The sequence below is a fragment of the Podarcis melisellensis genome (assembly GCF_964234715.1).
Source record: "Podarcis melisellensis genome assembly, chromosome: 12".
Taxonomy (NCBI): Eukaryota; Metazoa; Chordata; class Lepidosauria; order Squamata; family Lacertidae; genus Podarcis; species Podarcis melisellensis.
Window position 1 is genome coordinate 48131844 of NC_138544.1, and position 14138 is coordinate 48145981.

The 14138-nt window shown below is 43.3% G+C and overlaps 1 protein-coding gene across 1 annotated transcript in view; it reads left to right on the top strand.

Moving 5' to 3' along the window:
* The first annotated feature begins 273 nt into the window (after window positions 1-273).
* LMBR1 (limb development membrane protein 1) overlaps window positions 274-14138 on the top strand; it is a 62387-nt gene continuing 48522 nt past the window's right edge. The window contains exon 1 of the mRNA XM_081882534.1: window positions 274-704. Within this exon, the coding sequence (XP_081738660.1) occupies window positions 642-704 (63 nt within the window). The 5' untranslated portion in view covers window positions 274-641. The remainder of the gene's footprint in view (window positions 705-14138) is intronic.

Below are 14138 nucleotides of genomic sequence, written 5' to 3' on the forward strand. Positions count from 1 at the left end.
CCGCCTATTTCGAACCCCGCAAACCTTGGCCTAAGCCCCGCCTCACTTTGCATCTTTGGCTCCACCTCTTCCCAATGTCTCTTCCTAAGTCAACAACTCCCACAGCCTCGCCCACTCCCTCTCGCAAGCTCCGCCCTCAAGAGGCGCGCGCGCGCTCTTCGCAGCTTTTGCTCGCGCCCCGCTCCTCGCAACGCAGAAGAGGCGGCGGTAGCCACACCCTCGCCGCTTAAGCCCCGCCCTCCTCCTCGAGCGCTGTGGTCGCGGAGGCCCTGCCCCCTGCCCGCCCTTCGCGCGGGCGGGCCCCCGCCTTGTCCGCGCAGGCGCAGAGTCACCCTTGAGCGAGGTACCCCCTCAGCGAGGCTGCCCGATCCGCCCCCCTCAGCCGCAGGACGGTGTGTGACAGACCCGGCGGCGAGGGAGCGAGGAGGCGGCGGCGGCGCGCGTCGTTAAGTGTCGCGTCGTGCCCGCGCCTCACTCCCGCCCCCTCCGCCCTCTTTCCCTCACCCGCTCACCCCCCCCCAGGTGTCAGGGGCATCCGCCGCCGCCCCCTGCCATGGTCCCCCGCCCGTCGCCCTGGAAGCAGGAGGAGCTGGGGCGGCGGCCGCCATTGCCTGAGGGGGCTGCGAGGCGGCGATGAGAGGATGGACGCGGACGAGGTGACCATCCGCGAGCAGAACTTCCACAGCCAAGTGCGGGAGTACACGGTGCGTAGCCGCCGGGAACCGAGGGCCCTTTCGGGGCTGCTGGCACCGCCTCCCTCGACGGCCCCTCGCCCTCCCTCCGCAACCGCCCCCCACGGTTCTAACGTGTCGACCCCATTTGCCCCTTCAGGATCCCGCTTGCTCTGCCCCCCCCCTCACGAAGGCCCGCCTACACCGCCCCCGCGTGCGGGAAGACGGCGCTGCGCTCTCGCTTTGCAAGCGGCGCCGAGCGGGCTCGTGTGTTTTGCACCTGCGTTTTATGCGCCCGGGCAGTTAGGAGACGCTGCTGCTGCTGCTGCTTTTTAAAAAAGGACTTCCCTTGTGGTTAAGTTGCACCCTCGCCTTGCACCCTCGCAAGTCACGCTTCGCCTTTCAGTTTAAAGAAACTGTTCCACGTTTTTCCGTATTTGTGTGCGTGTTGCCCCTACTGTCGCTGTTTGGGAATAAAGCCAGGTTTTAAGCATTATGTGGGACAGTAGTTGCGAAGGCAAACATGTAATGAGACCATTAACCGTGTTGCACTTTTGTGCAGCTTTGGAAGTGTGTGGTCATAGTTTCTGTCTCCAAGGAGGATTGGCCTAAAGAGTTTCTACACCTATTATTATTATTATTATTATTATTATTATTATTATTATTTCTATAATTCTTTTGTTCCCACCATAGGCAGAGGAGGTACAATAATAAATAGCACTTTACCAACCTTTAGCAGCACCATTGTTCTTAAGTGTCTGGGATGTCTCTGTAGACAGAGTTCTGGGATTTGCTTATGTCAGGTACTTGCTGTAAATTGGTTTTATGGTCTGTGACTTTAAAACAGCATTGTGTTACTGTATTTATTACTTGCTGTATATAACACTGGGATCCCTTTCAGATGAAGAACAGTTTAGAAATATAATAAATATGTAAACAAACATGTCTGAAATATAATAAACAAGGTAATGTGGGTCAAATGTGTTCATGGGACGCTCTTGCAGTGACCTTTCATTTCAGCATATAAAGTGTTGACTGACTGACACTTAGTTCATGAAGATCTTTTCACTTGGAAAAGCTTATGCTCATATGACTGCCCACAGTATGGGTATACAGGGTAGAGAAAAAACCTTTACAGCCAATATAAGTGGTATGTATCATACATTCCTGCAGGAGAATGTCTTCCTCATTCTCATATAACCCTCTCCCCAAACACAGCCCATACCAAGTATGGCAGCTGTGTTGACTGTACCGCACACACTGTAGCTGTACTCTCTAGTTCTGATTCTCAGTACCTGTAAGTAAATTATATACTGCTTGATTGCAATAAAACTTCTCAGTGGTTTCATTAGTACTAATTTCTGAGTAAAATCGAAGCATTCAAAGTTCAGTCCATCACCTTTTGCACAAGTGATGTGTTTTTGATGTATCCAGCTATCCGTTGCTTTTACCTCCTTTGCTGAATGTGGGAGTACATTCTACAAAGAAGCTTATGCCACTCTGATTTGCATATAAAGTGCTTCCTAGCTCCAGATCACAATCCAAACCTTAACCCAAGACTGGAAGTACCGGTATATGGTGTCACCACAGCCCTTCTATAAATACCATCTACTACTTTTGCATATCATGTACTGAGCAGGTGTGCAGGATTGTTGCATATACAGTAGTACCTCGGGTTACAGACGCTTCAGGTTACAGACTCCGCTAACGCAGAAATAGTACCTCAGGTTAAGAACTTTGCTTCAGGATGAGAACAGAAGCTGCGTGGTGGCAGCAGGAGGCCCCATTAGCTAAAATGGGACCTCAGGTCAAGAACAGTTTCAGGTTACGAACGGACCTCCAGAACGAATTACGTTCTTAACCCGAGGTACCACTGTATTTCCATCTTCTAGAACAGATGGGAAGCCTCAGGCCTCGGGTGCAAATGTGACCCTCCAGGCCTCATCATTTGGCAATTGGGACTTTCCAAAGGTCATACTCCTCATCAGCTTTTTACTGACTGGAATGTGTCCTTGAACTGGGATAATGTTTTTTAATTGCCAGAGTAAAGCATGGAGAGATGTATGTGCATAAAGAAACACCCTACTTTTTGTGTGTGGTCATGCCTATTGTTCCACTCAGTTTTGTCTCTAGTCCCACCTAAACTGGCATGCCACTCCCATAAGGTTGCCAATGGGGGAATATAGCCCTCATGCTGAAAAAGATTCCTCACACATTTATAGATGAATCTCTAGAGGTCATGTTGTTTGCAATTGACTACCATCATCTTTTGGGGGGAAAATTGTACCTCACTTTCCCTCCAAAGGAGTTCAAAAAGTGCATGGATCCCCCCACCCCACTATACTTCATACAACCCTGTGAAGTAGGTTAGGGTAATGGGTTTAAGGTTACCAAGTGAATTTCATGGCCGAATCTTTCTAATGCTGACACAAACTGTTGAACCTGTGCCATTCAAGTACAAGAGTACATCATTTGTCTAGCCTCTCCAGATCAGTCCTGTATTAGCCAACTGCCTCGTAAGTGCTATGTACTTTGTGGCTCTGTACCCACTAATGTTTCGCTTTTCCCCACATCATACTAAATACTATTCTCACAGCATTCTTCCCCAACCTGTTGTCCACCTCCCCAGCTTTGCATAGTTGCATGCTGGGTACATTCAGAGATATATAACTGTCTGTATGGCCTCTTTGGAGTTGTCCACTTTGGTTCTATCACATCTCCCCACCTCTGCAAATACAAAAGTGAACCTGCACGTCTCCCCATTAAGTGATGTGCCAATTTAATACTAAAAAGTTGGATGTGTGAGTAAATTGTACTCCTGCTGATTTATTGCCTGATGCCACCTTAAATTGCTGTGCTGTAAGGCTTGCCCTCCATCCCATTATTCAATACCCCCCAGTGTAATATTTTACATTTCTCTCTCCTTCGGCTGATTATAATGTTAGATAAAGACAGTACTTAAAACCACCATGTTGCTTTGTAAATTCCATAGGCAAGTATGGGGTAGTTTGTTGCGTTCCTTCTTTCCTTACACACGTCTTTCACACTTTCTCCAGACTGAGCATGGCATGCATCAGAATGAGGGAATATGTGGTTAACACCGCAGTGTCACAGGACTACGTCATCTCCTCTGCACAATACTTTTGGTAATGGATTTTATAGTTGCTCAGCCTGTGTTAAATGCTGTTCTTAACCAGAAATAGAATATATAGTCTTTCTCTAGGAATGTTATGGTATATGTTCCCCAAACTGTGTTTTCAGTTTTGGCCTCTAATTGTTTATTGAAAAAACTGTAACAGGTTAGATAAAATTAGTGTTCTTCTTGGAAGCTTTTTTTAACCTGGCATACTTCCTTAATTGCTTTTTTACACTACACTATTCCCGGAATCAGGCTGGTTCCTGTGGCCTGGGACACATTGTTCATTTAATGCATGGAGAATCCTGCCTTTCAGAGTAGGAGCAGACCAGATTGTTTAGCTTGTTGGTTTTGATTATAGTGACCCTTCTTGTTTTGCTTGTTTTATTAGATCAAGGTGTGAACAACTGAGGATCTGTTCTCATTTCTGAGGATTTGTTACTTTCAGCTTTGGTCTTTCATAAAACCTTTCCCCCCCCTTCAGTTGTAAGCTGATATTTTCAGTAAAGTGAATGTTAAGCCCTTCTCAGAAATTGCAGCCCACACATAGCACAGCAACACTTCTGTGCTGTGCAAAAGTTGCATAATAACTAATACCTTAAGTTAGCCTTCTGCTTTTTTCATAATTCTCATCAGCATCTTCTTACTGTTGGTCCAATTCTCCTGGTGCTAGGAACCTAGTTTGCATTTTGAATAGCTACAAATTTAGTTTGTGAAAGTGGACTTGGCCGTCATACCATCCTTTTGCTCTTCAGACAGCACAAACGTACAACAAAATTACCAAAGAATAATACAGTAGTCAGTTTCTTGTATCCATGTCATCGTGCCATCTTTGTTTGGATTCAGCTTCAGATAGCTTGCCTCACCTAGTCCCTTGCTTCATTGAGACTCTGAGTAATAGATTAATCAGACTCAAAATACAGATAAACATCAAACAAATTGTAACATTTTCTTAGCAATATATGAGAAAATGGACTTTCTGGAAGTGAAATTGCACCATGGGTGCCTTCACTTCCTTTCTATTGAATTATAAAACTCCAGTGTGGAATTTCTTTTTATAACATCCTTTCCAGTCTTTGAAGTGATAGCATTCAGGGTAAATGATGGTTGAGATGCACCAAATATGCCAACTTAGCATTTTTAAAGGCTACATGTTTATAAATAATGCACAATACATTTTCCAGAAATGAGATGACTTGCAGTTTAGAAAGTTTGTTGACTGATTCATGGAGATCACAACTCAATGAAAAGAAAAGAGTTATAGAATTGTAGAGTTGGAAGGGATCCTGAGGGTCATCTAGTCCACCCCTGCAATGCAGGAATCTCAACTTGCAATCCCCATCCAATTGAAACCATATCAGACCCTGCTTAGCTTTACAAATGTGCCAGCAGCTTTATTGCTTCAGTTTTAACATGTTGATTGATGGCCAGTGATCAAAAGACATAACTTTTCTGGTTGCCTTGCACCAGACTCCTATGACCCCCTCAGTGCTAAATGCATATACAGTGGTACCTCGGGTTAAGTACTTAATTCGTTCTGGAGGTCCGTTCTTAACCTGAAACTGTTCTTAACCTGAAGCACCACTTTAGCTAATGGGGCCTCCTGCTGCTGCCGTGCCACCAGAGCACGATATCTGTTCTCATCCTGAAGCAAAGTTCTTAACCCGAGGTACTATTTCTGGGTTAGCAGAGTCTATAACCCGAAGCATATGTAACCTAAAGTGATTGTAACCCGAGGTACCACTGTATATCCCTCCAGAAGCTCCCAGACCATGGCAACAGTTCTAAGGAGAACCCAGTTGATCAAATGTGAATGATATTAAATTTATAGTTTTGATGATTTGTGTGTAGAATTTAGGGTTTTTGTGAAAAAGTTTAAAGGACTACTCATGGTGCTATTGTTTCATGAAAATCTTAAATATAAATCTTTAATTAGTTTTCTGGAAAATCTGGAAAATAATTGAAACAATTATTAAATACAGTTTTTTATCCTCAGTGCTTGTTTACTGTCTAAGTAAATGGCATTCATTCTGCTGTATTGAGCGAAATTCCCTGATATAAATTAGATCCTCTGGGTATTTTTTCCATGTAGGTGTGTTAAATAGAATATGTTGCATAGAGGTAATTTATGGTTGTTAATTCATGGTTTCTCTCAATCCCTTCCCAGAGTTCATTTGTCTCCTATGGTGGGAGTGACTACTTTTGTCTAAGAACTAATTACGTATGGCAGTTTTTAGTTTCCTAATCCAATTAGAGAGCAAATTTATATGGATGAAGAACATTAACTTGGCTCCTAAGTTGCTCCTCTATTCACATAAGGGGGAGATATCAGCCAACTCCCCCCTCTATCTGCAGCCATGTGCACAATATTGTATACTATTCCCAAGGGTCTCCAAACCCAGGAGAAGATTATTGGGTACTGCAGAAGGTAGGGGGAAGTGAGAAATCCCTCTTCCATGAATATGAATTTTGTTCTGTTCACAGGTGAAGTGTTGTATTTATGACCCCTCCTTCATTCCAGATACAGTAACTGCAGTAGAAAAAGAACAGTCGCATTGATAAGTGTTCCAAGAGATGAAGGGGGGGGCATGGACTTGGTTTCACCTGCTCCTACTCACTCCCATTTCTCTGTTGGAGGTAGATATGATTTTCTGATAATAGAATCACAGAATTGTAGAGTTGGAATTGACCGCAAGGGTCATCTAATCCAAACCCCTGCAATGCAAGAATATTTTGCCCAATGCATGGCTCAAACCCACAACCCTGAAATTAAGAGTCTTATACTGTACTGACTGAGCTATCAGGTTGTGTGCTTGCAGTTAGATTGGATCCAGTGTTGTATGTGGCTTCTAAAAATTAAGGGAAAATGTGGGTACTCAATCACATATATTTGTGATTTGGCTGCTGCCATTTGTTCTTAGCTTTTCCACACAAACTACCAATCAATATCTGTCTCTTAAGTAATTTTTCAATGTCTCCTTGGAGATGCTATTTTTTCTTTGGCTGGGTTTGTTCCTACTGTTAGACCATAGTTTAAAATAAATTAATGTGCACAAGTGCTCTTCTCCTACTCTGCTCTTTACTGTGCCAATGTGGGAGAGGAAACATGCCCAAACCAATACAGAACCTGGCTTGTCGTGAAGTGTGAACCTGGGCTCACAGATTTGTTTTCTTTCCAGACAAACCATGAATGGAAGCCAAGTATTAACGTGAATGTCTTAATGTTACAAGAATGTGATAATGTTAGGATTGAAGGCTTTTTCTCTTTCCACTATAACTCTTGATTAATTGGCCTACCTGGCATGTTGCTGAGAATCTTCTAAAGAACAGTACAATTAGTCCTTTATTTGACCTGTAGGACTTGCATCACAGACAGTTGTTTTCCCGAGAAGCTAAAAATGGATAGAAATTTATTCAGCTGAGTTCAAGGTGAAATGTATTCTCTTTCTGTGTGAATGCTGACCAGAGTGGGTTTGAACTATTCGTTCTTCATTGTTACGTTTTTCCTCCACAGCAGCAGGCATGTTAGTACTGCAGTGCCTGTTTCACACACTTATAAATGCCTATTTCACACACTTATAAATCCACATTTATTTTGGATTTTGGTAGTTGGAAGTTGAGCGAATCCTGGTGGACCAGGTCTTTACCTCCCCATGCCTGCTGGGCCAAATTTGGCAGGCAGGTGGGGTTACTATAGTCACTATAACAGCAGGTGATGCACTTTGTAGCCCCAGTTGTTGGGACTTCAAAGAGCGGTGTGGGCTGTTTGCAAAAGGACTTTTAAACAGCCCACACTGAAACTGTGTCACGTTTGATGTCAGATGTTGGGCATATGGGCATGCCTTGCCCAAATGAGGAGGCTTCATAGACTAATCCATGGTTTGCTGAAATTTGATTATTTAAAATTATTGTTCAGTATTGTCAGTGAATGTGGCAATGTAATACAGTCCTAAAGTTTTGAGGTTGAATGTGGGAATTCTGTTGGCCGGGCAAGAATTTGAATGGTTCCTTCCCCAGAATCCAGATGCCTGCTCAGCTAATAAACTTGTTCTGTGGTCTTTGGGAAACATCAAGTTTTTCAGCATTTATTCTTTTTCGCAATTTTTTTTTTGCAAATATTTGGTAAAATGGTATGATCTACAATAACTAGAGAAAATACAGTCTTGTTTTATTATTTGTACCTCATACTTTCCTCATGGGGTTAACAGTGAATTTATTATTAATTAGTTTAATTTATTAATTGAGGTTTTCAACCTTTTTGAGTCCACAGCTCCCTTGACCAACTACATTATTTCTGTAGCATCCCTGTGGGGCTCAGGTGTACAGTTATGTCACCCCTTGCCTGCAGAGCTGGCAACCTCTCACCCTTTTTCAAACACCCTCCCTTGTGGAGTGTTCCCTCAGCCTCCTGATGCCCCTCTCTTCTCCTTGGGCGTCCTCCAGGCAGCTGCTGCTGCTCTCTCTGGTCTCTGAGCTGCCCCTACCCCCACCCTAAAGAGAGATGTCTCCCATAGGCACCATTCCTTTGCAGAGCTTATAGCCAGGGCTGCTGCAATAAACAGCTATGCAAGCTCGGGATAGGCAGAGATGTGAGAGGGCATCAGAGGAGGGAGGGAAGGAAAGAGGGACAGAGGCCAGTGTTGCTCGTGGCAGCCCTGACCATCATTCAAGGCACCCCAGGGTGCCATGGCACACTGGTTGAAAACCACTGAATGAATTAAATTTCTATACCACCCTTCTTCTGAGAATCACATGGTGCTTTACCATAAAAAATGAAATATGTATCATAGTAACAAATAGAAACAACACACCTCCCAGTTTAAAAGGCCATAGATTGTTTACGTGGCCAAAGGACTGGGAGAAGAGGAATGTTTTTGCCTGGTGCCTAATGATACGCAACAAAGGTGCCAGGCAAGCCTTTGTCCTAATGTCACCAGTGCAACTTATGGCTGAGTGGGCATATGAACTTGCATGTCATGGACCAAATCTGAATGCTTTAAATCAGGGTGAGGAACCTCCAGCCTTCAGGTCAGTGTTGGCCCACCAGGCTTCCCCATTTGGCCCCTGAGTCCATTTTGGGCAAGTCACATTCACCTGCCCTATACCTGACCTGACATCATACTGATAAAAATTGGGCTTGATCAAAGCCTGCTTTGAACAGCTGCCAAAGTGCTTGACAGCTAGCTTGGTTGTTGGGAGCCTTTGAAGCATTAAGCAGGAACCCAGCAGTAAGCAGGATTGCTCTTCAGTCACATTAGCCTATGAGAAGAGGGAGTGATCTGCTTGGTTTTTGATTGTTGGTTGTTGATTTTTGCTTTTCTCCAGTTGTGTTAAGGAGTAATATTCTGCTGTAAACAGAATTATACATTTTTAGTGACTCCACATCCTTCTGTTTGTGCTTATATTTTGTTCATAAAAACTTAATGCTAGTTTCTTATTTATTCTAGGGGGATGAAAGTACTGGTTCTAATTTAATGCTTTTGTAGAGTATTATAAATCTGTCATATCAAAAGTATGAAAAATCAATACATTGGGATAAATTTTTATGAGTTATAACTCTTAGCTTCCATGAATATGCAGGTGTGTGGATGTAGTTCTATACTAAAGAATATCATGAATAATTTGATATATTGAGTTTTATTTATATAGTTTATTGTAAAAGTGCCACCTTGGAATTTTATTTATTTTATTTAACAAGATTTATATACTGCTTGATTATAAATAGAATCTCTAAGTGGTTTACAAACAATAAAACACATTTAAGTTCTCAAAAGTTTCAAACATGTATTTCAAACAATTCAAAATATAAATAAGATCAACTTAAGCTAAAAACATATTAACATGTGCCAACAACTTCTTTATTTTCAAATTTTCTTCTACATGCCTATGTCTAGAACAGTCAATGTAGAAGAAGAACCTACACCCTTTTTACCTTCTAGCATGGGCAAGGAACCTTTTGACCCGACTGACCAGATCTTTCTCCATCCTCATTCCTGACTGGACAGGTGGGTTGTCCCTTCTGCAATGCTTCCCAAGTGTCTGACAGCTAACTGGTTGTCAGGTGTCTGGGAACACCAGTGCAAGGGGCTTTGCAAGGGGAACTCTGTTGTACAGATGATTCAGACACACCATTAGGTGCCCCACACTTGACATCACATAAGATGTCAGGTGTGGGGCAGATGGGCATGTTTTGGGGAAACAGGCCTTGTGGATCAAATTAGGAACTAAAGTACCCCAAATTTGGCCAATTGGCAAGAGGTTCCTTACCCTTATTAAAGGTGTGTTACAAAAAGCAGCAGAAGAGAACTTGATATTGTTGTCGCTTTATCATACTGCCCTCCTGTTTTAATTGGGAACTTCATTTTTAAAACCAATAATAATAAGCTAAGGCTTGAGAGTATGGAAAGTACAGTCCTTCCAACGTTCTTTTCTGAAGCAGTGAGATTGATATGGTCTAGCCTCTTGTTCCTTCCTCTACAATGGCAAGAATTTCAGAGATCAGTTTGATGGACGTGGTTTTTCTGAGGACATTGCTATGGGTGGATGATCTAGCAGGGTTAACAAACTTGACTTCTTTATGTTGTTATGCCAAGTAAACTTTGGCTTCCAGGCATGGAAAATTGAGGTAAAGAATGCTTCCACACTCAGAAGCTACATTTCATAGAATCATAGTTGGAAGGGATCTCAGGGGTTATCGAGTCCAACCTCATGCAGTGCAAGAATCTCAGCTAGATTCATCCAACCTTAAAAACCTGCAAGGAAGGAGAGTCCACTGCCTCTCATGGGAGCCGGTTCCACTTTTGAACAGCTCTTACTGTCAGAAAGTTCTTCCTGATGTTTAGTCGGAATCTTCTTTCTTGTAACTTGAATACATTGGTTTGGGTCCTAGCCTTCAGAGCAGGAAAAAACAAGAATGCTCTATCTTCCATGTGACAGCCCTTTAGGTGTTTGAAGATGGCTATCATATCTCCTCTCAGTCTCTTCTTTTCCAAGCTAAACATATCCAACTCCTTCAACCATTCCTCATAAGGCTTGGTTTCCAGACCCTTGACCAACTTTATTGCCCTCCTCTGCACACATTTCAGCTTGTCAATATCCTTCTCAGTAATCCTTATGACAACCCTATATGATAGGCCATCATTGTTGTTATACTACATATGGGTTGGACTGAGAAATTCTTGAATGACACCATCATTCTTAAGGTCTTCCAGGCTCACCATTTTCCTAAGGAAGATGGATAGCTATTGTCATATGGAATAAATTGTTGATGCTCTGTTCACCTCTTTAATTGTAATCAAAGCAGTTCATGAGCAAAGGCAACTGACAATATTATACGAGATATAATATTATACAATTAAAATTGAAAAACTACATAAAACTACTACAAAACTACATAAAACTACATAAAACATTAAAAAAACCCTAAAAACTCTGAAACCCCATTTTAAAATACACTACACTATAGAGACCCCTTATGCTGCGTTTAGAACCAGAATTGCATTTGCGTAGAAACTGTTTCTCAGGTGGCTAGTCCTGGCCTTTATAACCCTATACCTTCTTCCAGAAGGCAGAAGCTGAAAGAGATCATTTCCGGGGTGCGTACTATCCTGTGCTATCTCTGCTGCTTTCTTATGGCACCTGGCAGCTTAGATTTGATCTAAGGTGGGAAGAGTGCACCCAATTATTCTCTCTGCAGTCTTTACAACCCTGGATAGCATTGTTTTTTCCCTGGCCCCCACTCCCATTTCCATTCTTTTTTAAAGCATTTCTGAGGCACCAATGAATGCAAATAAAAATGAAATTTTGATTTGATATTCTTTGCGGAAGTCTGTGAGTGGCATATCTTTATTTATGATGCTTGAGATGGATCTGCATGTAGCTACAGTGGTGCCCCGCAAGACGAATGCCTCGCAAGACGAAAAACCCACAAGACGAAAGGGTTTTTCGGTTTTTGCGTCGCTTCGCTAGACGATTTTCCCTATGGGCTTGCTTTGCAAGACGAAAGCCCATAGGGAAATCTCCGGGGACCTCTTTTAAATGCTGGCGGTGGGGAGCAAAGCCTTTCCCCCCCCCCCGGACTGCAGAGGAGGTCCAGGAAGGCCGGCGGGGGCGAAAGGCTTTGCTCCCCACCGCCAGCATTTTAAAAGCGGTCTGGGATAGCAGGGAAGCGCTTCCCGCTATCCCGGACGGCTTTTGAAGGCAGGCGGGGGGAGCAAAGACTTTTGCCCCCCGCCAGCCTTCAGAAGAGGTCCAGGACCTTTTTGCTCCCTCCCCGCCTGCCTTCAAAAGCCGTCCGGGGGCTTTTAAATCACCCCGGACAGTCCCGGGGCGATTTAAAAGCCACCGGTTAGGCAGGCAGGGGGGACAAAGACTTTTGCCCCCCGCCCGCCTTCGGAAGAGGTCCTGGACCTCTTCCGAAGGCGGGCGGGGGGCAAAAGTCTTTGTCCCCCCTGCCTGCCTTCCCGGGAGAGCGGGAAGGCAGCGTTGCGTTTTCCGCTCTCCCGGGAAGGCAGGCAGTTGGGAGCAAAGACTTTCGCCCCCCGCCGGCCTTCAGAAGAGGTCGGGGGACAGACTGTCCCCGGACCTGGTCTGAAGGCGGTTTCCATAGGAACGCATTAATTGATTTTAAATGTATTCCTATGGGAAACCGTGCTTCGCAAGACGAAAAACTCGCAAGACGAAAAGACTTGCGGAACGAATTAATTTCGTCTTGCGAGGCACCACTGTATTAGTACTTGGTTTAGTTGTCAAATGGCCCTGAAGGACACAAGCATTTCCTTATGGGAACACTCTTGCATTAGAATCAGTCTGTTGCCACCTGCTGTATAGAAGAAAGATTGCTAATTGTAATTATATTCACTGCTTTCAATTTGGGAAACTGTTCTAAATTGTTCTGAACCTTTTAATGTGGTTTACAGTTGTATTGCTTTGCAGACTCAACAGTAGTACCACTGAGAAAATAGTTTAAGGAAGGCATTGCTGTTGGTTCCATGCATTTGTGTCGTATCATGAGTCCCAAGATAACCTACAAGATAACCAGATTCTCTATCACTAAGCTTGGAAAATATTGGGAATTATTAAATATTGGGAATAATTAAAAATTATTGTGAGGGATCCATGGTTATATTTGCAATTATGGCTGTGCTTTTTTATGCACATGTGGAAGTGGTTTCACCTGTTTCAGTTTCTGTCCCCTTCATCCTGGTTTCTACATCATGCAGTCATCTATCTTCATACACATTCAGCATTTTTGGATAAACTTCCATTATCCCTGACCACTGACCATGCTGGCAAGGAGTGATGGGAATTGTAGTTCAACAACACCTAGGGACCCAAGGTTGAAAAAAGCTGCACTATGGCCTTTCCAGGTTTACATGCAGTTCTGTATCAGCAATTTGAAGATGGTGCACAAATGGTTATATTTCCTGCTGCTTTTATTCAAGAGTTAATATACTTCAGGGCATTAATGTGGACTGCCCCTCACTTTTTGGGTGTTTATTTGCTTGCTATGAGTTAGTATGGCTTCTTGTCAGACCTGCATCGTTTGACCTTTTTTTTTGTATGTAGTATTTTGCTATTGTAGAACCATCTCTTGAGTTGGGGTTGGGGGAATCTAAGGAATGATTTAAGGCTGTATAATCTCCCCCTGCCCCAGATTTTAGGCCTTTAAAAAAACAACACCCCAACCTTTTAAGTACAGCATCTGATCCCTAAGAAGTTCTAGAGCTTAAATTCAGTTACTTTTGCAAGCTCTAGCCATGAGAAATGTTGGTCCTTGGACACAATATGCTTGGAATGTGATAATAATATTGCCAACCTTTCTTGGCCCTATTACAGAATATATGGTATGTAAACTTCTAGGAACTAAGAGTGGTTAAATCACTAGAATGAAACATTGTATGTAAAAAGACATGGCAGCTGCTAGTGTATCCTAGACAGTTAATTTCACTTGTATCATTTTGTATCATTTGGTTGGTGGAGTCTCAACCACTAGCCAAACAACAGAAAGATACTGTGCAAGTGAAATTAACTATCTGTAGGATATGCTGGCAGCTGCCATCTCTTATGTATAATGTTTCATTCTAGACTATTTATCTAACCACTCTAGTTCCTAGTGCCTTCATCTTCCCCTTCTGTAACAAAACATGTTCCTTCTGTATCGGTTTCTACAGCCACAGCAGATGCTGTAACCCTCCAATGGTTTGACTTCATCCCCAAAGGCGCACTCTTCCATTGTCTCTCAAGACACATGGGTGCCAACCATGTTGGTTAGTTGTAGAACACTGGATGAGGTTTAGCATGAGGAAGAGGTGAGGAAAGGATATACTTTT